Source organism: Drosophila montana, unplaced genomic scaffold, assembly GCF_035044405.1.
Source record: "Drosophila montana isolate Dmon_TW-CO22-7 unplaced genomic scaffold, ASM3504440v1 contig_1624_1, whole genome shotgun sequence".
Taxonomy (NCBI): Eukaryota; Metazoa; Arthropoda; class Insecta; order Diptera; family Drosophilidae; genus Drosophila; species Drosophila montana.
Window position 1 is genome coordinate 900,119 of NW_026996559.1, and position 22,518 is coordinate 922,636.

The following is a 22,518-nucleotide window of genomic DNA, read 5'->3' on the forward strand; positions in this document are numbered from 1 at the left end:
GCACACCCTCACCCTGGGTGCCAAAAAGGTTATTGTACTTTTTCTAGCTGCCCCATTGTGTGGCAGCATTGGGGTTCAGAGTCCGGGCACAAGGATAAACAACCAGTAAATGCAATGGGACACAAATATTTCATAACAACACACACACACAGGCACACGCACACACACACACTCAACTAGGGGCTGGCGTCTGCCTCTTTTTATGAGCAATTTGATTTATTCAGCGAGCCTTAACGAACATGCAACACAACAATACGCTATGCAATTGCAGTTCAAGTGAAATCAATTATGCACACAAAATATACACAAATTGTGCAATAACAAAATACATACACAAGCGTGCATATCCATATGCATATAGTACATATCCATATTGTTATTGAAATCTTATTCAATCCCCTTGATGTAATACGTTCGGCTATATATTGAAATATTTTAGCAAAATATTATTTGTAGCCCCATTATGTTATTTGTTTCAGTATCTGAGGAATTTCGTTTAAAAAGAAAATGGTTTCCAAGGGATCGGGAACCGAACCGGTTCATGTTCGGAATTCCCAATTTAAAAAAGAAAAATGCACGAATTCTGTCAATACTCTTTTGAGAATTCAAGAGAATCCAAAGCTTGAATTAAGCCCTGGATACTTGCATTTTAAAAAACATCACTCTAAATAGTCGCTGTACAATTTTTTGGGCTTGTAGCCCTGATAAATTCCGACCTGAGTGACAAAAGAGTATTCTAAATTGGTAACATACATTGGTAAAAAAAACTATAAAAAATATACATTTTTTGATTCAAAAACTTAATTACTAGACCGATCCAACGGACTTTGTCTACCGAAAAAAGACGTGCGTAAATTTTGGAAGATAGCTGGAGATGGAAGGGTATACAAGTAAGGAATCAAGAGTGCTCGACTCAAAAGATACTCTTTTCCATTACATCTAGCTCTAAATCAGCGTTACATTCATGTGTAACTTAGCTTCTTAAACACACATACATATATATACAACCATTTTAACTATTATAAACAGATTTTCTTAAAAATAAAAACAAAAAGCTAGAGATCAGAGGAAAACCGTTTTATGTAACATGTTTGCTTATCATCCGATCAAGTTCAAACTTATATTCAAAAATCGCTAGGAAAATGTAGTTAAAACGTATTTCAGACTTTTCGGAATATAGGTGAAAAAAGGAGTAAAAAAAAATGCCAATGAACTAAGACAAAATGTCAATGATTTAATACCATTGTTTATAATGTTATGCTATCATTTAAATTTTATAAACCAGAAAAAAAATACTATTGTGTCTAGACTATGGTGATCTAGATAAATTTGCAAATACAAAACGAAAAATAACGATTGATTCAACTGATTGTTCGATTGGGGCTATATATTAGAATAAATCCAACCTGTCGAGTGCAAATGCTAAGCGTATTTCAAAAGATCAACATTGAAGAAAATGAACATATAATTTGAAGATAAACTTAATATATGTATGCATGCATATGCACTGCATGTGGTAGAGTATAAACAAATTCGCTGGGGAATAAATGAATGAATGAAATGCGCTCTAAACAAACTCGCAAATAAGTGGGAAATTGCGTAGATTTTACTTTGAAATTGGGCAGATTAAAAAAGCAACAAAATTCCAGCGAAACGGAATCAAATTGAAGGCACTTCAATGGAACCGAACATAAATGGACGCATTGGCGCCTTCGGAAAATAAGTAAACAATATATAAACAAAATGCGCATCAATAATACACAAAAGTTTGTCTGCCCTGGACCAGGTACGGCTGCGTGTGTGTGTGCGTGTGCGCATGTGTGTGTGGCTATGGTGTGAATATCGTGTGCGCGTTGGAATTTCAAGCAGCTTCGTGCAAGGTCGGCAACACTGCCCATTCCAGTTACAATAACTGGCGCCTCAGCTCGTCGCTGCTGCGATTAAGCAAACAATGAACTCTGCGTCAGCTGGAGGAAGTCTATTTTGAGCATGCAAGAGAGGGGGTGCAGGGAGCAAAAGAGGGGAAGATAGGCAAGAGGACCAGAGATCTTTATAGATTTGCACTAACTGTAAACTGGTTTTGCGAGCGCTCATCACCTAACAGGCAGTGTAAAATGCAAGAGCAGCAACAACAACCAAAAGTGCAGCCAACGGAAATCACTTTCCCTACTAAATGCAGCGCGAGCGAGAAATTAACAGCGATAATAACAGCAACGATTTACCACGGCGTGACAGAGTGAGAGAGCAAGAGCAACGGCATGAACGTGTGGCGTTTGTTGTTGCAACCACTTGCTACACCACGCAAAGCAAAGCAATACAACCACAAAAACACACACACACACACGCAAACGCATACTTTAGCTTCCACTTCCCCACGCCAGTTGTTTTTGTTTTTTTTTTGTTGTGTTGTTATTGTCTGATAACACCGATAGCACAGTGGGCGACTGTAAAGGAATGTATTGCTTAGCATCGTGGGCCCTGCTGTTATGATTTTTATTTGTAAATAGCACGTGCTAGCATACTTCACACATACACATTTAAGAATGTACACAGTTTTTTGCAATAGCCGAACACCGCAACAGATTTTGATGAAACACATTGCAATACACGCTCGATACACTCACACACACACGAGTGCACGCACACCCACACACACACACGCACCGTTGAGAACACGCACGCAATTCGTGTCGTTTATTGTTGCTCTGCTGCATTTACACACATCATTTTGCACTGTTTTAGGGCGTGTGTCATTTTGTTACTAGCATATATGTATCTATCCAATTGGTTCAACAATTCTCTTTTTGTACACTTACAAATTCTTGGTCTTGTTGTTCAACCGCTACCTCCGACGCCATTTTACGAATGTGAAACAGTATCGGCTATTCGTATTCACCACACGAACAGCTGTTTTGCGCGCTAAGTTGGCTGCGAACGCATACGTCAGTCGCGTTAAGTTGGCTGCGAGCCAGAAATTGATCCACTGTGATGCAAGTAATATCGATTAATCTAACAGTACGATCAATCTGATCTTGTAAGAGTTTACATTAAGAAAAATTTAGAAGACTTACCTCTAATTTTCTATAAAAAAATATGTAAAAAAACTATAAAATATATGTAGACCGAAAACAAATAACTGAGTGACATAAAGTAATAGCAACCTTCGAAGCTGATTTATATGTATATAAAAAAAAAACAATTCTTACAGCCCTCATTTTTACATAATGATACAATAATTACACTATGCGCTGATATATATTACCGATTTTGCTGAAACCGATACATATATGATATGACATATATATTTTCACACAACAAAAATGTCCCACGCTTACAAATTGTCATTTTTAATTAATTACTTGCACAATTTGTAATATTCTAATCATAAAACCGTTAATTAACATAATGTTAAGATTAAAATGTCACTGTGAAGTTAACATATAAATTTGAAAAAAAATTTATTAATATGATCTTATTCAGAAATAATATATCTTAACTTAAGTTAATTTTTAAATTAGTTTGATATATGAACTGATCTTGAGAATAATTATTGCGCAGCGAATTCGCAAATTGTTTGCTTGTAGCCGACATGAATGTAATAAAAAATAAATATATATTTATTGCTATATAAAAATTCCAGTTTATATTTACGGATAATATCAGATAGCAATGCATATCACATTATTTTAATACGAAAAACAGAAACAGTTTTGCTATCGATCTATTTAATCGTGAACTACAATAAATATTAGTATCGCCAGCCCTGTAAGCAAACATCTGGCCATAACATTGGCTTAACAGAGGCAATAACATAAACATTGAATTTATTCAATGCACTGAATAAATTCAAAGAACAATCAATACAAGATTTAAGAATGCCAAGCCAAAAATTGTAAATTTTCAATACTAAAGCAATTATGTGAATATATTGTACAAATTCAAAACGGAAGCAATTACGACAGGAAAACGATAACAGGAGTGCGGCTGTCAATGCATACGCCAGTTGATAACGCTATCGAAGCGTCGCCAGCTGGGCAGTCAACAAAAACAGTGCAATTGCCAAAAGTTGTTGTTGTGAACGGCTGCTGTTCAAGTTCAGGTCAACGTGCTATATATACGAAAATTTTGTGTTGGTCCTGAAGCGGCGCTTAGCCAGGGATGCTGTTGTCAACGTCAGCTGTGCTACTTTGAGTGTGTGTGCTAGACAGAGAGAGAGAGGGAGCGAGATATAGAGAGAGCGACAGAGAAGCAACGCTGCCAAGTGAAGAGCGGAGAGAAGGTATGTACATCTTCCACATAACATAAACGTGCGGCACCTGCCAGTCCATGCAATGCCCGCGCCCTCGAATTGGCCCTCGCCCTGGCCCTTCCTTTATTCTTCTACGTTTTCGTCTTAGCCGTTTTCGCTGCCACTTTGACGTTGTATTATTTATTGAATTATTAAACGTGCAACTACAGTTATTATAAGGTGTGTCCGCCCGCCCATTAGGTGCCCGCTTTTGGACACGGCTGGAGGCAAGCCATTTTTATAATTAAATCAAATTGCGTGTGTGTGTGCGAATTGTGTGTTGCGCTGTCAGCCTTGAGTTTTTCCAGAGAACATAAACACTTATTGTCATAAAATACGTTTAATAGCCGCAATTTGATATAAACAAACGCATAATTTCTCAATTACAATTGCCAACAGCTGTCGCCGCACACAAGCCCAACAGAATTAACGTCGCCAGTTGCCCATTGTGAACGCTTCCAGTTAGGCATTAAGCATGCGCTTTAATAGATCGGAGCTGGCTAGCTTGGCGACCAATTCATCAACCAGATTCGACAAGGAGGGTCTGCTGATTATAACTGAGCGCCAGGAGGGCATTTTCTGGCGCACCGATGGTGAGTGCAAGCGCGTCTTAATCAACAATTACCCACACACACACTCACACACACACACACACACACGCACATACTACATGTTTATTTTTGGCTACACTTGCGGGTTCCTTGTCCATTTATTACTTTTGTTTTATGCTTATCACCCACACACACATACACACACTCCCACACTTACACTCACACTGGAACTTCCCACCATAGATCAGTCGCTATTCCACGCTCTTCACTCCACTCACTCCACCTCTTTGCTTATGCACTTTTGCCATTTCTCTCTTGCGCTCCTGCGCTTCCGAATACAGTTAAACTGGAATGCTGGTGCAAACTGCGTGGCAATTTGCTGTTCTATCTGAAGGACAAGAACCCAAAATCCTCGGTCGCTGGTGTACTGGTGTTGCAGGACTGTCGCCCACGCATACACCATGAACAGCCCGAGCTGGAGGGCTACGTGTTTGATCTAGGTAAGGCGCAGCATGCATATACGTCCCTTAAGTTGGCCAACTAATCACAGACAACATTTGTATTATAGACTTTAAGGACAGCCCCTCGCAACGCATCGTCACGCACAGTGCAGCGGATCGTCTTGACTGGGTGCGCAGCATCGAGGCGTGTTCCCATCAACAGATCGACTTGCAAATCAAACATTTGGAGGAGCAGATTGCGGCGGCCACAGCGGCCAAGCGGACGGCAGCCGCCGTCACCGGCACAGTCATGGGCAATCGCATTGATCAGGGTCTGCCGTTGCCAAGTTCCATGTTTCCCGACTCCTGGCCGGCGTCGGCACCCAGCGCAACGGCAGAGGCGCCCTTTGAAGGTGATCTAATACAGTTCTAAGCTGGACTGCCATGTTGGAAATTGTTTGTTTGTTTGAAATATTTTTGTTTCTTTTTTGGCTGCCCGTCAACTAACCACGAATAATCCAAAGAAATTAGCCATGGTCAATGTTTCAACTATTTAGTTTGTAATCCAATTTCTCCAATTTTTATACCTCATTTCCAATACTCTATGCACAGTTGCACACGACTTAATCAACACACACACACACACACACAAATCTAAAACTGTTTGTGTAGTTAACCAATACTATTCCCCATCTTCCCCACATTTGCATCAATAGCTATACATATATATATTTAGTTCCTAGTAGGCTGTTATGTATTCACAATCTGCGGCCATTAACCGAACGAAACCAAAGATTGCAGAAAATATGCTATAATGACACTTGCTGAAAGTAGTATAACTGTTTAAAGGGAAAGAGGAATAATAGTCCACTAGTGAGGCTTTAAGCTTTATTATTAGTTTCAAATCACACTTTAATTAGTATTTGATTAATGTGTTTAAAAAATGTAAACAAACTGAAGTTAAGGAGTGCACAGGGGAAATATGTTAAGCCCTAAGCTTTCAGATTAAAGTTATAACGAAATAGTGTACAAGTCAAAAAATTGCATTCATGCCAAACCGTAAAAAAGCTTAAAGCTTTTTCTTATTTTAGCTGATGCGAATTTAAGTGAAACGAATTTAAATGAGATCTCAATAGGAACCCAATCATTTAAAGCTGGACTCACTTTTTTTTTATTATGTATATTGTTTAAAGAGTATATTTAACATTCGATTAAAGTGACAGAGGAATAGTATAAAATTCAGGCCTGCTAATAGTGAACAGAACTAAAATTATAAATAATTGAAATAAAAAAAATGTAGAACTGAGCTTATAAATAGTAAAGCGAGGTTAGGATAACAGGTGGAAGATAGGTGAGCTTTAAGCCTTAAGCTTGATTAATTGGATTAAATCAGTGTTGATAATGTTCAACAGTTATTTGAAGCACGTGTCATTAGAGCATATTTGTATGGCTCTATTATGAATTTATAGATTGTAAGCAAGATATTAGACAGTCAAATTGCCCGATTGAGCTAATTTCTTCTTTTATTTTTTCATCTCAGCTTTAAAAAAAACAAATTTGCAATTAAATTTTTCTAAACTCTATCAGCAAGTAGTATGTATATATAAAGTATATCCATATATATATGTATATATATACACGTGTACTTGGATATGTAGAGTCAGAGACAGATTCGTTGCGGCAGAGAAAGAGCGAGCGAGAGAGAGAGAGAAATGAATTTTATTCGAAGAATAAACTTTATTTTGTTTATAAAAATGTAATCAATTGATTTGTTGTTCTTATTTTACGTAGACCATAGAATTTCCATTTGTCGTAGATCCCACAACTAAATCCCTTTAATTTCCACACATACCATTCTGTTACTGTTCGTGTTGCAGATCTGGAGCTCTCTGAGCTGCCCATCTGCGAGACGGCGATCTCTTGTGATAATCTGCCGTTGGACAGCTTCGGACGTCCGCCGAATCCGCGTGTCATCTGCTCGGTGCTGCAGCCTGGCGAGGATTGCCTCTGGCGGCAGCATGCGCGCACCGAGCTGCTGGAGCGCGAACGCGCACCGCATTTTTTGTGCACCATGCGCTTCCTGCGCAGCGCCGGCTTTAAGGCATCCACACGTCTGCGGTTCAGTGTGCACGATGTGCGGGAGCGCGTCTCGCTGACATCGCTGCCCCTGGGCCATGCCGAGGTGGCGCTGGGCGTTATACAGGATGCGACACGGCTGCGCTTGCCGTTGAGCTCGCCGCGCGGTGAATGCGGCTTCATTACGCTTGCCTCCTGGGCGCCAGAGGCTGCCAACGAATTGAACCCGACTAGCGGTCCGGAAAGGACAACGAATGGCCTGACGCAGCCAACGCCGCCGCGCTCCAGCACACAGTTCTTTCAGCAGGCCACGGATAACAACAGCAGCAGCAGCAAAACCACGAGGCAAAAGGGTGCGATTATATCTTATATATTTATATCATAGCTAACGCTATGCTTTTGCCCTTCTTTAGGACATCGTCGCACTCAATCGCTGCCACCGAAGCTGGGCGTGCGCCTGTTTGTGCCACAGCAGTGTGGAGTGGGGCGCGTTTGCGTCAATCCCTACCAGCACTCGTATCGTCTGCACTCGTCGCTGGGCGCGGACATCAGTGTGCTGGAGACGCTGCTGGAGTCGCGACTGTGCTGCGCGGTGCCGCAGCAGCTGCTCTCCATTTGGATACAGCGCGAAAAGGAGCTGCTGCAGGAGATCTCCGGCATGGGCGAGCTGAGCGGCGAGTGGCGCTGGCGTCAAATGAATCTGCTTGAGGAGCATCTGCGCCTGCTCAAGGACTACTCGCAGGCCAAGCAGAACATCCAGCAGCTGATGCGCGACGGCGTTCACTACAAACGCTCCGCGGCCAAAACGGACGAGGCCCTCGAGTTTCTGCCCGTCAATCTGCACGTTCAGCGTATGTGGGCCCAAAATGATGCACTGCAGCGCCGGGGCGTCCTGGACATTGTCACTGTCGGCGCCTTTACGCGCCACGATGCAAAGGGTCGCAAGTGCGGCGGCCTCATCAAGTGAGTATCCGCTTGCGCTTTTCAAACGCTAGAATCTGCTAACAAAATGGCTCGGATCACAGTTCGAACCAGCTTCCATGCTTTTGGGTTCGGTTCGTACCCAGGTTCAGATTCAAATATTGGCTCCTCGTATATTTTCAACTAGCGGGTATAACCTGGCCTTGCCCGTGGCACGTATGTTATAAAATCAATGTTCTCAAACAAATTGAAATGATTTTGAAACTGATCGGACGGTTAACAAACAACTTTCATACAAACGTTTTCCGCCAATTTACCACTGTTGCGAGTGGAAATTCCCAAATCGCTAAAACACGTATTTATTACATTCTTATGTAGAGCTTTGAAAATAAGTTTGAAGCAAAACGGACACAACTTAAAACTTCGCACAAAAATTCTTTAAGTCGCATTCCACCTGGAAAAGTTTGGATTCTGCGAAAAGTGTGAAACACGTCTCAAATGATTTTTCTTATATATCTTTTAAATGAATTTGAGCGCGAAACGTCATCCGCCAAATCTTTGACCTCCATTTCCATCAAGGAGGAATGGATTTTCCTAAAAGTGTGAAACACCCCTCAGATGAATTTGAACAAAGATCTTTGAAAATAAGTTTGAGGCCGATCGGATGGTAAACAAAAAAGTTACATACAAACGTTTTTCGCGATTTTTCCACACTACATCACATAAGGTAACTACAGTGAAAATTTCAGCTTCATAGCTCTTACGGTTTGGGCTGTGCGTTGATCACCAATCAGTCAGTCAGTCAGTCAGTCAGTCAGGACAAACAGTTTTATATATAGAGATTATTTCGTAAAATAATTCTCTTCTTAATTTACAATTTCCCGTTCTCCCTCAAAGGGTTGTTATTTTTATATAAATAAATGGTAGATCCGCTCCCGAACCGGTTCAAATGCCAGATCAGGTGGCATAGATCTTTCTAAAACCTCCCTGTTCAATCCTCATCAGACTTTTTAAAAACCCAAAAATTTGTGAAAAACTAAAGCTCTGCCGGGCAATAAAAGGTCCCTTATCTTGAAAGAACAGAAATTATAGTGGGAGTAAGACAGGGATTCGAAATATTTCACCCATAAGGGTGGAAAATGTGTGAGAAATCGTTGAAACCTTAAACATCTTTAAAAAGAGTGCTACATGGAAAAGTGTGAAATATTGTGTGGAAAACTAAACCTCTGGTAATGCCGGGCAATAAAATGCCCCTAATTTGTTGATCTTGAATTTGTGAATCGATATGAAATCCTTCAATTAGAGCGTCTTCTGTTTTGCTTTTGACAGGCTGCTGCAGGAGAGCAAGGCATGGAAGCTGGAGCAGAGCAATGCGTGCAAAGTGCAGGCGGCCAACGATGCTGTCCAGGCCACAAAGCAGCTGCGCAAGGAGATTGTCGAGCTGATGTCCCAGCTGCTGCAGTTGGCGAGCCGACGCAGTGCCCGAGACATGATGCCGCTGTGCAACGAGATGGTGGGCAAAACACGAACGCTGCTCAACATCTGGGAGCCGAGCATTGTGGAGGAGGCGGTGACCTTCATTGAGTGTCATCGCATTATCGAGGAGCCGGACAATGTGCTCATGGAGCCCATGTCGCCGTTCCGCAAGATCACCCAGCAGCTAAGTGCACTAGAGCTAAAATCACCGGAACTGGAGGATTTCGCTACGCCCGTGGTGGCGCCACCGGATCTGTGGCCACGTGGGCAGCCGCTGATGCGCTCCAACAGCTGGCATCCTAGCAACTCGTCGCCCTCCAGCTCGCTGGACATCAATGCCATTGACACGCTGCAGCATGTGGTCAAGTGCTACAATGCGCATCTGCGCACCCTCGAACAGCACCAGGCCGTGCCCCAGGAGGCTCAATGCAGTGAGCTGCAGGCCGAGGCCACATATCAATCGCTGCCACCCAGCTGGCAGGGCGTGCCCACACAGTCGGCGACAGCGCTGCCGCCTTTGCAGCTAATCGATCTGGATGAACTGGCGCAGGCATCCCAGCCGCCGGCTGGCTTCCTGGACACCAAGCTGATGAGCTCCTCGCCGTCGGCGAACTACTATCGGCCCACCGAGGAGCCGGAGCCACTTGACCTAACCCAGCTAAATATTGAGGCAAGCGTCATGTGTCTGGTCAGCAAGCTGAAGTTCTTTTGTGGCCGTTGCGACAGTCCTGCCATCCGGTTGCGGCATCCCAAAGTGCCGTTAAAGCGCGAGGGCTTCACGGTGGCGCCCCAGCAGGCGCCCGATGTGATAGCCGCGCCCACGGCTCCGCCGTCGCAGCAGCTGAAACCAGATCTGGCACCTGCACCAACATTGCCGGCACCGGCACCCAAGAAGGGCAACAAATTCACCGACGGCCTGGATCTCTCGCTGACCACCGACTGGGTGGGTGAACTCCGTCCCAGCATGCGTAAGCTACGCCATGCCATGGATCGTCTGCTGAAAACGGCCCGGCTCATGCACTCCGTGCAGCGTCTGCAGCAGGATGTGCGCTGCAATCGCCTCCAGGCGAGCATCATGTACCGACGGGATGTATGCTTCTCGCAGGCGGTAAGAATCTATGCTTTAACTACAGCTATAGGCCTGCCAAAAGATAAGGCTACAAACATCATCAAGTGTTATTTCAAGATGGGAATAACATTTGTTTGTGTACATTGTAGCAAGCGACTAGGAATACAAATGTAAACCAAAACGAGAGAGAAGGGCTATTTTCGGCACGCCGAAGATTTAATACCCTTGCAGACCCAACCTTTTCATAATGCTCATAGTGCTTTGCCCGTATCTAATAGGCACAGGGAAAATAGTTAATGCCGAGTATGGTTAAGATATATTGAAAAACAATAAGTTTTTCATACAACTTAATTTTCGACCGATCGTTCCTATGGCAGCTATATGATATAGTGGTCCGATGTAAATAAGATGTTGCATAAATGACGGGAGCATAATGAAATCTCTAAATGCCGAGCTTGGTCAAGATATATTGATTAACAAAAAAGTTTTTCATAAGAACCTACTTTTCGACCGATCGTTTCTATGGCGGCCATATGATATAGTTGTCCGCTTTAAATAAGATTTTGCATACATGTAGGGAGAATGGAGAAGTCTCTAAATGCCAAGTTTGGTCAAAATATCTTGAAAAATAAAAAAGTTTTCTATACAACAACATTATTTTCGACCGATCGTTCCTATTGCAGCTATATGATAAAGTGGTCCGATGTTGTTAGGATTTTTCATATATATGAGGAGCATAGTAAAACTAAAAAATGCTGAGATAGGTCAAGATATCTTGATAAAGAAAAAAGTTGTTCATATAAGAACTTACTTTTCGACCGATCGTTCCTATGGCAGCTATATGATATAGTGGTCCGATCCAACTGGTTTCGACATATGTACTGCGTGGAACAAAAAGAGGGACTTCTGCAAAGTTTCATGACGATAGCTTTAAAACTGAGAGACTACTTCGCATAGAATATATATATAATTTATGGGTTTGGAGATGTCTGCTTCTATGCGTTACACATTTCACGACAAAGTTATAATAGCCTCTGCAAAGGTATAAAAGTATTGTCAATAGTTCAGTTTAGGATTCGAACAAACTGCCTACCTGGAGGTGCGGTCCGTTAACCTGTTTTTGCACATAATCAACCTAGTTTTTGATTCAAGTTCGCATTGGTTATAGATCAACGATAAATGCCAATATTTATCGATTTTTGACTGCTTGGGGGAGTTATCGATAAATAAATCGCAGTAGCCACATTCAGTCAGGATCGATAGATCGATGAGCCAGTCAGGTCGATAGTTTATAGCTTTATAGCTTTACTGATAAAAACTCTAATAATAGTATTTAATTGATATGGACATGGACATTGGTCTGATCCCGCACAGTTGACGGCTTTGGTCAGCGCCCTGATGCTCCGGCTGTGGGGCAGAGAGCTGGATAGCGCCTATTTGTCGCTGCTGCGCGAGCTCGGCCCGCTGGCGTACTTTGAGGGTCTGCTGTCGCTGTACGGCTCCGAGACGGATATGTGGAGCGACATGTGCATAGCCATTGAAGATTTGTCGGCGGTCAGCTTTACGCTGGTGCCGGCGGCGCAGGGCGAGGTGACGCCCATGCCGCGCATAACGGGCTCGCGCCAGGCACTGGAGGTGCTGCTGCCCGTGCCGGAGCACGTGCTGCCCACCACAACAATTAGCTTTAAAATCACACCCGTCTTCTTCAATATTGGCATCAATGAGAAGGCGACGCTGGGCCAGACACGGGAACAGCATCGCTCCAATCTGGACAATTATGTGCGGCTGAGCCAGTACTTCAGTCGCTACCGCAAGCTGGGCCTGAATGCGACGGGCGCGGCAGATGCCAGCTCATCGGAATGGGAGTCGCTGCAATCGCTGCTCGGCTATATGGAGCAACAGCTGCGCGCCAATGTGTCCAAAAACGTAAAGATACTGCATTTAGCCGAGGATGCCTGTCGTCTGATGGGCGGACTGCGCTTTACGTCCTGCAAGAGTGCCAAGGATCGCACCGGCATGGCCGTCACCCTGGAACAATGCCGTGTCCTGGTGCGTGAATTCCAGCTGCCGGCTAAACATGTGCCCTTCGCACTGAGCACCATGCGCAGGTTGTATACTCTATCCAAATCAAATTGAACTGCTCCGGTCCAGCCTTTTCTAAACTAATCGATCGTATTTCGTCTTTCAGCGAGGGCACACGCATGGATAATGTCTACAAGAATATTGGCAAGCACAAGTATGCCTTCAATCTGCCTCAGGTGATTATGCTGCCGGCCATGTATAGGCCACCTGTGGGCGCCTATGGCAAAGCCCAGACCTAGGCCCCAGAGAATTTCCGGTTGCAAATTGTTTTTAGGCTAAGTCAAAGCAGGTGACCCCGAGTACTTATGAGAAACATATATGACATATATAAACTGTGCCAAAAAATCAAACAAACAAATTAACACAAATTAATCAGCTCTTGCAAAATGCAAGCAAAAAAACAGAACTAACAAACTAATTTAATTAGAGCAACACAAATAGAGAGAGAGAGAGAGAGAGAGGGAGATAGAGCGCGGGAAATACGAGTAGAAGGAGAAGCCTTCGCCTTGGAGCGGGGCGTTTGTTAAACGCATTAAACAATTCCATAGAGAAGATATATTACATAAATATATATATATAGGTTTAGCTTTCCTCTATTTATGTACGTATTTATTTAAACTATTATGTAATTTATAAACACGATTCACTCGGCATGTTACTTGTGGGAGCGCAACGTTCAATTCCATGTACTTCCAGCAAAAGAAATGAACTTGTTAATCAAAATAAAATAAAAAACAACAAAAATTATGCGACTAACAAATGTGAACGAGCAGCTGTGCATTTGGTGGACTTGGTTGGGTTTAGTAATCCTGAACGCGTCCGGTGCCCAGTCGCCGTTTGCGTATCTCAGTTTTTAGCCAGGATGGCACATCGCGTATGGGATGGGCATTGGGGAAGCGTAGCGGCTGCTCTGGACCCTCGAATGGATGCGTTTGGGACAGCTTGCGCTGGAGGTATTCCTTGTTTAACTGCTTGCTATCACGATGCTTGTCCATGTACAGATTGAATGGCTGCCTGAGCGGGAAGAATTTCTGATCCGCTAAATATGGCTTCGGATAGTCGTACTCATACACCGGTTCCTTAAGTTCTGCAAAAGACCACATCTGGTTAAAATCAAATGCAATTGCTATTGCCTGACCAACTTACGCAAAACATTGTGATAGAACTGTGTGAGGGACTCGTCCCAGTTGGTCTGGTAGAAGGCCAGTCCCGCCGGTGTCAGCTCATCCTGGTGCTGGCGATAAAAGTCCAGTGTGCTAAAGGTGCGCTTCTCCAGATTGTTGTAGTCCGTTGCAGCCAGTTTGTGTGCGCTCAAATCTAGGCGAGATTGCTGCTTGTACAGCACAAAGACCATGCGCTGATAGCCCACGCCCCTGGGTGGAAAGGGCGGCAGATAGTCGGCCAGAACATCGCCCTCGCCGACCTTGCCATTTGGTATGTTCCCACTATTATAAATATGTGCATATAATTTAAATAGAGTGATGAACAAGAAAAGCTGCGCTTTTGGAAACGTACATAAACCAGTGCAGGCACTCGGCCCCAGGATTGGTGTAGTGTGCATCGGGATTTGTGGCCAGCAGGGTCCAGTAGCTGTCACCCTGCGCCGATTTGGCCGTTACGGGATCCAGCTGACCGTTGAAGATGACCAAAGGCGATTTAACCACCTCTGCGGGTTTAAGCACATTGCCATTGTAGACGGGACTAAAGGTGTTGGCATTGAGCTCATAGCGTATGCTCAGCGGCACGCGCGGTACAAAGTAGGCGCTGCCAAACAGATGCTCGAAGATGCCATAGTGATCGGCCAGTAGGCGCAGATCATGTTGGCCCGTTGTCTGCACATAGGCTTCCTGCACCTTATCCAAATCGATCAGCACTGTAAACGCCACAAGGTCAGTATGTCAAAAATTGATCAAGCAAACCTAAGAGCTGCTTACATTTGTTGCTGCGCGCCAGCTGCTCCAACTCCTTGCTGGCACGCTGTGCCTTTAGATGCTCCAGACGCGTTTTTAACTGTGCCGATCGCGATGGCTTCAGCTGCGGAAACCCAATGTTGATGCGTGCCACCACCTCCGGATCGCTGACGTTTTCATCTATTCGCATAATTGCCCCAACAGTCAGTTAGTAGGTGGGAGCTGTGGTTACATCAATTGCACATACCTCGCAGCCGTTGCTCCAGCGTTCGTGCCACACCGGGCGGCTTGCCGCGCAGCGTGTGCCCCTGACGCGTGCTCATATTGAGTAGCAGCAGCGCTGTGGTTTGTGTGCCGCATAAACCGCCATTTACGCCGGTTTTCATTAATAAATTACTAAAAGACATGGTGTTTTATAAGCAGGCGGCCCCTCGCGTTTTCGTCAACTGCTCAGCTGTTGGCGGCCGATAAGCGATAGATATATAGCTGCTCGCAACCAGTGTTGAGCAGTCTATGCTTTGTTTTGTACATTTTCGTGTGATCTGGCAGCTCTGTCAGACTTCAATGGCGTTCGTTAATTTGAATTTTGTTTGAATTGCAATGTTTATAAATAAAGAAGAAATCGCTGTACGATATCATCAAAAAGTTTCGCTATCAAATATAAATACACAGGTTGCAAAATGGTTTAGAATGGAGACTGTTTTAGCCCGAAACTATAATTTTTGATTTATCATGAATCGAACATAAGTTGGGTTGAAATCCGAGCCCAAACCTAAACCAAACCATATTTTTGTAGACTTTTAGGTTTTCATAGAAGTAGACGAAAAATGTACATTATGTCAAGTAACCTATCACTGTTGATTTTGTTATATCGTATTGCCACACCACCGACGGCTCTCACCTATATTAAACTGGCATTCTTTGTTGTTTACTTTATATTACTGACGTACGACTATATACAATAACGTGCATTACCGTGAATTTACCCATATTATATTTCCAATTGGAATTTTTCGCCATTTCCGGTTTAGCTGTAACTCACTATGTACATTTGTAATTCAATCAGCGTAATTTCATCCCCATCAAATGATCTGAAAAGTAGAGTCGGCGCTTCTTAAAATAAACAGCTATTTACGGCATTACATAGGTGGGTCAACCGGCATACAGAAATAAATTGTGTCAATCGATTGTATATAAATACTTTTACGGTCAGAGATTCCTCTGGTAACGTTGTAGCCGCTTCTAACGGGGCAAAATTGCGCAACACTGTTTATGAGTGCCGGCGACGAGCCTCCTACACACACGCACACCGCGATGTTTTCCATTCATATACATATGTATATTAGTGGGCGTTGTTATACGAACACAGGCACAGCAAACCAGTTTGCACGCGCGCCGTATAACAGTTGGTGCTGCCGCTGTCGCTGCTGCCGCCGCTGCCGCCGCAGCGGCCGTTGTTGCGTCGGCGCTCGAAAAGGACAAACTCAAGGGCAATCCATTGCTCAGGCCGAACAAAGGCCCGTCCGTCAGGAGTGCCGCACTCTAGATGAGTGTAAAAAGAGTGTAAAGCAAATTTCTTAAAATATATATGGATGCTTTATGGCAATTCAATAAAAAACAATACAAATGTAGGCACATATAAATGTGTCATTCATGTGGATGGGTTGGTTCACTTAATAGAAGCGATTACACAAACGGCATTGCCACATACGTCATGGCGCCACCCAATGTCCTTTCACCTAATTTTGAGAGTTTGACATTTGTGAGCTGCCCACGCCGACAAAAACGCCCACACACACGCAGCACAAGGTCGCTCCCAACCTCAGGTCGCGCGCTCTCGCTCTCGCTCTTCCTCTCTCTGCATCTCTCTCTATCTCTCTTGTCACGGCTGTTTGAGGTTATGTTAAGGCGGTTAAATAATATTACAACATTTCGGTTTGTTTCTATTGCAGTCCCATTACAAAACGCAAAGTCAATGTCAATTGCCTTGCGGATGCTTATTCGTAGTTGTTGTTATTCGCTTTTCTTTCCTCGTATCGCCTGAGTCGGCAGCTTCTCGACCCCCCACAGCATTTGTGTCGTTTTTGTAAAAATTTCCACTGCGCACGCACCGTAACCGGAATCAGTTCTAGCCGGTTAGCTTCAGTTGTCTGCCCTTTCCTGCGGCATGTGCTGCTGCTGCTGTTGTTGTTGTTGTTGTTGTTGAAACATTCATAAACCGGGTGAGGCAAGGTAGCTATTGATTGGGCTGGGCATCATTTAAGGTATCCCTTGTGAAGCACATTTACTTGCTGACATTCCATTTGGGTTTTCATTGCCAGGCTCAAAATTCAAGTTCTTAAAAAAGAATTCGCTGGAAATTATATATACTACCCAGAAAATCGCGATATGTGCATTTTAGCCATATTTTAACTTCCCGTTCACCCACCTCCCGCCCTCACAGCGTCGATTAAGTTGCTGATTATTGATAAGCACACGTCCGGGCACTTGAACATATGCCCATTTGGGCAATCAATCAGCCTGTATATATGTACATACGTATATAGATCGTACTATAGCACTAGTCAAGTGGTCTAGATATACATACATACATATATACACAGATATATACACAGATATACACATTTACATTTATATGGAACCATCCGATAAAGATCTGAGTGTTATTTTTATGTCGTATAGTATTCTACCCCCATTGAGCGCTATTTCAAGTGGCGATTATCGCTCAAATAACATGAATTAATTTGCCCGGGCAGTGCCATCACCCCGAAAGTTCCCTGACCGTCCTTATCAATAACAACCCGACGGACGCACGATTTTAGCACTTTCACTTTCAGCCACCGCTGGGCAATTGGCAGCGATTACATTAAATTGAGTCGAATGCATTTACATTTTCAGCAGTTGCCCCCTCATAGTCTAAATTATTACAATATGGATGCATACAGATTAGCAACTAGCATTATATAAGCATATGCATATATGTATGTACATATATGCATGTGGGATACCCAATCTTAGTTATAGTTTTTGAGGAACTAGACGTCACTTGATTAATAACCAAATAGCTCCTTCTTGTCACCAGTAGCTAAGCTACCAACTAGGTCCTACTCGTCCCTTTGTTGGTAAACTGAACACCAACTAGCTTTCATTCGGAGCTCGGCTAGTAGCCATCAACCTCCTACTCGTCAGTCTTTATGTATAACAACTAGTTTCTACTCGTCACTCGTCAAGTATACCTGCTAGCTCTTATTCGGAACTCGCTAAGTATACCAGCTAACGTGCACTCTTTCTATATTTATTTGTACTCTAAATACAATCCTTTCTCAGCATAGCAGTAATTAACGTGTACTCAACTCTAGATTACTTTAAGAATTCGTTTTTGATCGTTATTTATGAATTTTCGAATATATATATATATGTGTCATGGCAGCAAGACCGACATACATTTTCGGTTCGAGCCCTTACTTGGGGTTCCGTTCGTTGCGTGTTTCATATCCAACAAATTGAACAGAATATTTGAATATCGGTCCGGTAAATGTATTAAAGTAACTATTATATGAATTAAGAATATTTACTAGACAATATTAAAGTTCGAGCACTCGTTGATAACTTCTCGTTTCGTGATTCATTTAAGATAATAACATAGTAATAGCTAACGCGTACTCGTCACTTTCGAGCACTCGTTACTCGTTGAAAACTTCTCGTCGCGTAATTCTTTCAGGATTTAACCCAACTAGATAATAAACTAGTCGTAGCTAGCGTTTACTCGTCACTTTCGAGCACTCGTTACTCGTTGAAAACTTCTCGTTGCATAATTCTTTCAGGATTTAACCCAACTAGATAATATCCAAGTCGTAGCTAGCGTTTACTCGTCACTTTCGAACACTCGTTACTCGTTGAAAACTTCTCGTCGCGTAATTCTTTCAGGATTTAACCCAACTAGATAATATCCTAGTCGTAGCTAGCGTTTACTCGTCACTTTCGAACACTCGTTACTCGTCGAAAACATCTCGTCGCGTAATTCTTTCAGGATTTAACGTAACCAGATAATATCCTAGTCGTAGCTAGCGTGTACTCTTCACTTTCGAGCAGTCGTTACTCGTTGAAAACTTCTCGTCGCGTAATTCTTTCAGGATTTAACCCAACTAGATAATAAACTAGTCGTAGCTAGCGTTTACTCGTCACTTTCGAGCACTCGTTACTCGTTGAAAACTTCTCGTTGCATAATTCTTTCAGGATTTAACGTAACCAGATAATATCCTAGTCGTAGCTAGCGTTTACTCGTCACTTTCGAGCACTCGTTACTCGTCGAAAACATCTCGTCGCGTAATTCTTTCAGGATTTAACGTAACCAGATAATATCCTAGTCGTAGCTAGCGTGTACTCTTCACTTTCGAGCAGTCGTTACTCGTTGAAAACATCTCGTCGCGTAATTCTTTCAGGATTTAACCCAACTAGATAATATCCTAGTCGTAGCTAGCGTTTACTCGTCACTTTCGAGCACTCGTTACTCGTTGAAAACTTCTCGTCGCGTAATTCTTTCAGGATTTAACCCAACTAGATAATAAACTAGTCGTAGCTAGCGTTTACTCGTCACTTTCGAGCACTCGTTACTCGTTGAAAACTTCTCGTTGCATAATTCTTTCAGGATTTAACGTAACCAGATAATATCCTAGTCGTAGCTAGCGTTTACTCGTCACTTTCGAGCACTCGTTACTCGTCGAAAACATCTCGTCGCGTAATTCTTTCAGGATTTAACGTAACCAGATAATATCCTAGTCGTAGCTAGCGTGTACTCTTCACTTTCGAGCAGTCGTTACTCGTTGAAAACATCTCGTCGCGTAATTCTTTCAGGATTTAACCCAACTAGATAATATCCTAGTCGTAGCTAGCGTTTACTCGTCACTTTCGAGCACTCGTTACTCGTTGAAAACTTCTCGTCGCGTAATTCTTTCAGGATTTAACCCAACTAGATAATATCCTAGTCGTAGCTAGCGTTTACTCGTCACTTTCGAGCACTCGTTACTCGTTGAAAACTTCTCGTTGCATAATTCTTTCAGGATTTAACGTAACCAGATAATATCCTAGTCGTAGCTAGCGTTTACTCTTCACTTTCGAGCAGTCGTTACTCGTTGAAAACATCTCGTCGCGTAATTCTTTCAGGATTTAACCCAACTAGATAATATCCTAGTCGTAGCTAGCGTTTACTCGTCACTTTCGAACACTCGTTACTCGTCGAAAACATCTCGTCGCGTAATTCTTTCAGGATTTAACGTAACCAGATAATATCCTAGTCGTAGCTAGCGTGTACTCTTCACTTTCGAGCAGTCGTTACTCGTTGAAAACATCTCGTCGCGTAATTCTTTCAGGATTTAACCCAACTAGATAATATCCTAGTCGTAGCTAGCGTTTACTCGTCACTTTCGAGCACTCGTTACTCGTTGAAAACTTCTCGTCGCGTAATTCTTTCAGGATTTAACCCAACTAGATAATAAACTAGTCGTAGCTAGCGTTTACTCGTCACTTTCGAGCACTCGTTACTCGTTGAAAACTTCTCGTTGCATAATTCTTTCAGGATTTAACGTAACCAGATAATATCCTAGTCGTAGCTAGCGTTTACTCGTCACTTTCGAGCACTCGTTACTCGTCGAAAACATCTCGTCGCGTAATTCTTTCAGGATTTAACGTAACCAGATAATATCCTAGTCGTAGCTAGCGTGTACTCTTCACTTTCGAGCAGTCGTTACTCGTTGAAAACATCTCGTCGCGTAATTCTTTCAGGATTTAACCAAACTAGATAATATCCTAGTCGTAGCTAGCGTTTACTCGTCACTTTCGAGCATTCGTTACTCGTCGAAAACATCTCGTCGCGTAATTCTTTCAGGATTTAATGTAACCAGATAATATCCTAGTCGTAGCTAGCGTGTACTCTTCACTTTCGAGCAGTCGTTACTCGTTGAAAACATCTCGTCGCGTAATTCTTTCAGGATTTAACCCAACTAGATAATATCCTAGTCGTAGCTAGCGTTTACTCGTCACTTTCGAGCACTCGTTACTCGTTGAAAACTTCTCGTCGCGTAATTCTTTCAGGATTTAACCCAACTAGATAATATCCTAGTCGTAGCTAGCGTTTACTCGTCACTTTCGAGCACTCGTTACTCGTTGAAAACTTCTCGTTGCGTAATTCTTTCAGGATTTAACGTAACCAGATAATATCCTAGTCGTAGCTAGCGTTTACTCGTCACTTTCGAGCACGCGTTACTCGTTGAAAACTTCTCGTCGCGTAATTCTTTCAGGATTTAACGTAACCAGATAATATCCTAGTCGTAGCTAGCGTTTACTCGTCACTTTCGAGCACTCGTTACTCGTTGAAAACATCTCGTCGCGCAATTCTTTCAGAATTTATCCGGTGAATTTGCTATCACCTAGTGTATTTCAGTTTCGACTCTTTACCTATTCAGCTAGTTGTTCTATTATTATAATGTACGTATTTTGACACTTACTTATCTAACATATACGGCAACATTTTTAATTACACATTTCGCTTGACAGGGTCTCAACCCAACTACCCAACCTCCCGCTGGGCCAAAAGCGTTCGTGAATTCTTTGAAACACTCACTCAGAGAATTCGCATACCATTCCCTGATCGCATTGTCTATATGGCCCAGCTATAAATGTGTTTATTGTTTATAATCATAAACAAGATTGTGCCACGAGCTGTTTATGTTTATATCTGTGCTTATGTATATACATATGTACATATGTTTGTAGATTTTGGTGTGTGAATGTGATTATGAATAATTGGGGGTCTCTATATAGACGCCATCTCGTATTTGTACGAGGCTGCATCCGACTCGACTCGACTCAACTCGACTCGGACTGGGATTGTCTTGACTTTTGACCAATTGCCAGCACGGGCTGTTTTCCCTTACGATTAGGGCTTATCAGCTTGTAAAGCGCCCAGTTCCCTGGACTGTCAAATCTCGTGCCGGCTCACATTGTCTGTGGCCATCGGTTGAGCAGTTCCGAGCTGCGGGCCGCGTCATGTTCATGAACTTTGCCTATGTGTACTCACAAATTGCGCAGTTTTTACGGCGAAATTGGCACTCAGACAGACGTATTTACGATTGCCGTCTCCTATTGCATTCTCAAATAGTCAATGAGACGTAACTATGCCCAACAAAGTAGTTGTATAAAATACGGATTCATATTTTTTTACGATGCACCCATTTTCAATGGGTATATCTCCGACCCCCGCCGATATTGTTCACTGTAAAAGCTATTAGCAGTAAATGTCGTATATAAATTATGGTATACTGTTGTATAGTATACCATGATCAAGTTATCAGTAAATTGTTTTTGGCATATCTTGCAGATAATGACAGCTAGAGGCACCATATTTTAAATATAAATTCCATAAGCACAACATGATTAAATAACAATGTATGCCCAACATCGATAAATATCGATTCAGCGTTCATAATCACATCTCGCAAAGAAGGCAGAGACAGAAGAAAACTTAGGTATTTATGTACTTTACATTTTGATAGTGTCCCAATCTAGCAGCGCCCACTCTTCCGTAGAAAAGGATGCGTTTTAAGAGTTTATCACCTTGTCCACACACACAATTAAATACCCTATTTAAGCCTTGACAATTTTATTGCCATGAACCAAAAAAAAAGCTTAGAAAACGAAGAAGCAGCAA

The 22,518-nt window shown here is 42.8% G+C and overlaps 3 protein-coding genes across 4 annotated transcripts in view; 1 reads left to right on the forward strand and 2 right to left on the reverse strand.

Annotated features, from left to right (window-relative positions):
• The window catches only part of Ptpmeg2 (Protein tyrosine phosphatase Meg2), a 43,244-nt gene extending 40,273 nt beyond the window's left edge, over positions 1-2,971 (reverse strand). Inside the window, exon 1 of the mRNA XM_064699898.1 lies at positions 2,817-2,971. Within this exon, the coding sequence (XP_064555968.1) occupies positions 2,817-2,858 (42 nt within the window). The 5' untranslated portion in view covers positions 2,859-2,971. The remainder of the gene's footprint in view (positions 1-2,816) is intronic.
• An 833-nt stretch (positions 2,972-3,804) lies between these two features.
• Positions 3,805-13,663, forward strand: LOC135440135 (inositol polyphosphate-4-phosphatase type I A). 2 transcript variants are annotated; one of them, XM_064699161.1, is made up of 9 exons: positions 3,807-4,279; positions 4,688-4,881; positions 5,181-5,339; positions 5,408-5,692; positions 7,157-7,708; positions 7,769-8,318; positions 9,606-10,860; positions 12,196-12,929; positions 13,010-13,663. In XM_064699161.1, exons 2-9 carry the CDS (start codon positions 4,764-4,766, stop codon positions 13,140-13,142), a joined length of 3,786 nt encoding a protein of 1,261 aa, XP_064555231.1. In that variant the 5' UTR covers positions 3,807-4,279; positions 4,688-4,763; the 3' UTR covers positions 13,143-13,663. The 2 variants fall into 2 exon arrangements, with proteins under 2 accessions (XP_064555238.1, XP_064555231.1); XM_064699168.1 differs by lacking the exons at positions 5,181-5,339; positions 5,408-5,692 and having other exon boundaries at positions 3,805-4,279.
• On the reverse strand, positions 13,485-15,363 carry mRpL38 (mitochondrial ribosomal protein L38). The gene is made up of 5 exons (XM_064699181.1): positions 15,061-15,363; positions 14,838-14,993; positions 14,419-14,776; positions 14,050-14,348; positions 13,485-13,990 (listed from the first exon to the last, which is right to left on the reverse strand). Exons 1-5 carry the CDS (start codon positions 15,218-15,220, stop codon positions 13,704-13,706), a joined length of 1,260 nt encoding a protein of 419 aa, XP_064555251.1. The 5' UTR covers positions 15,221-15,363; the 3' UTR covers positions 13,485-13,703.
• Between the last annotated feature and the right edge of the window lie 7,155 nt (positions 15,364-22,518).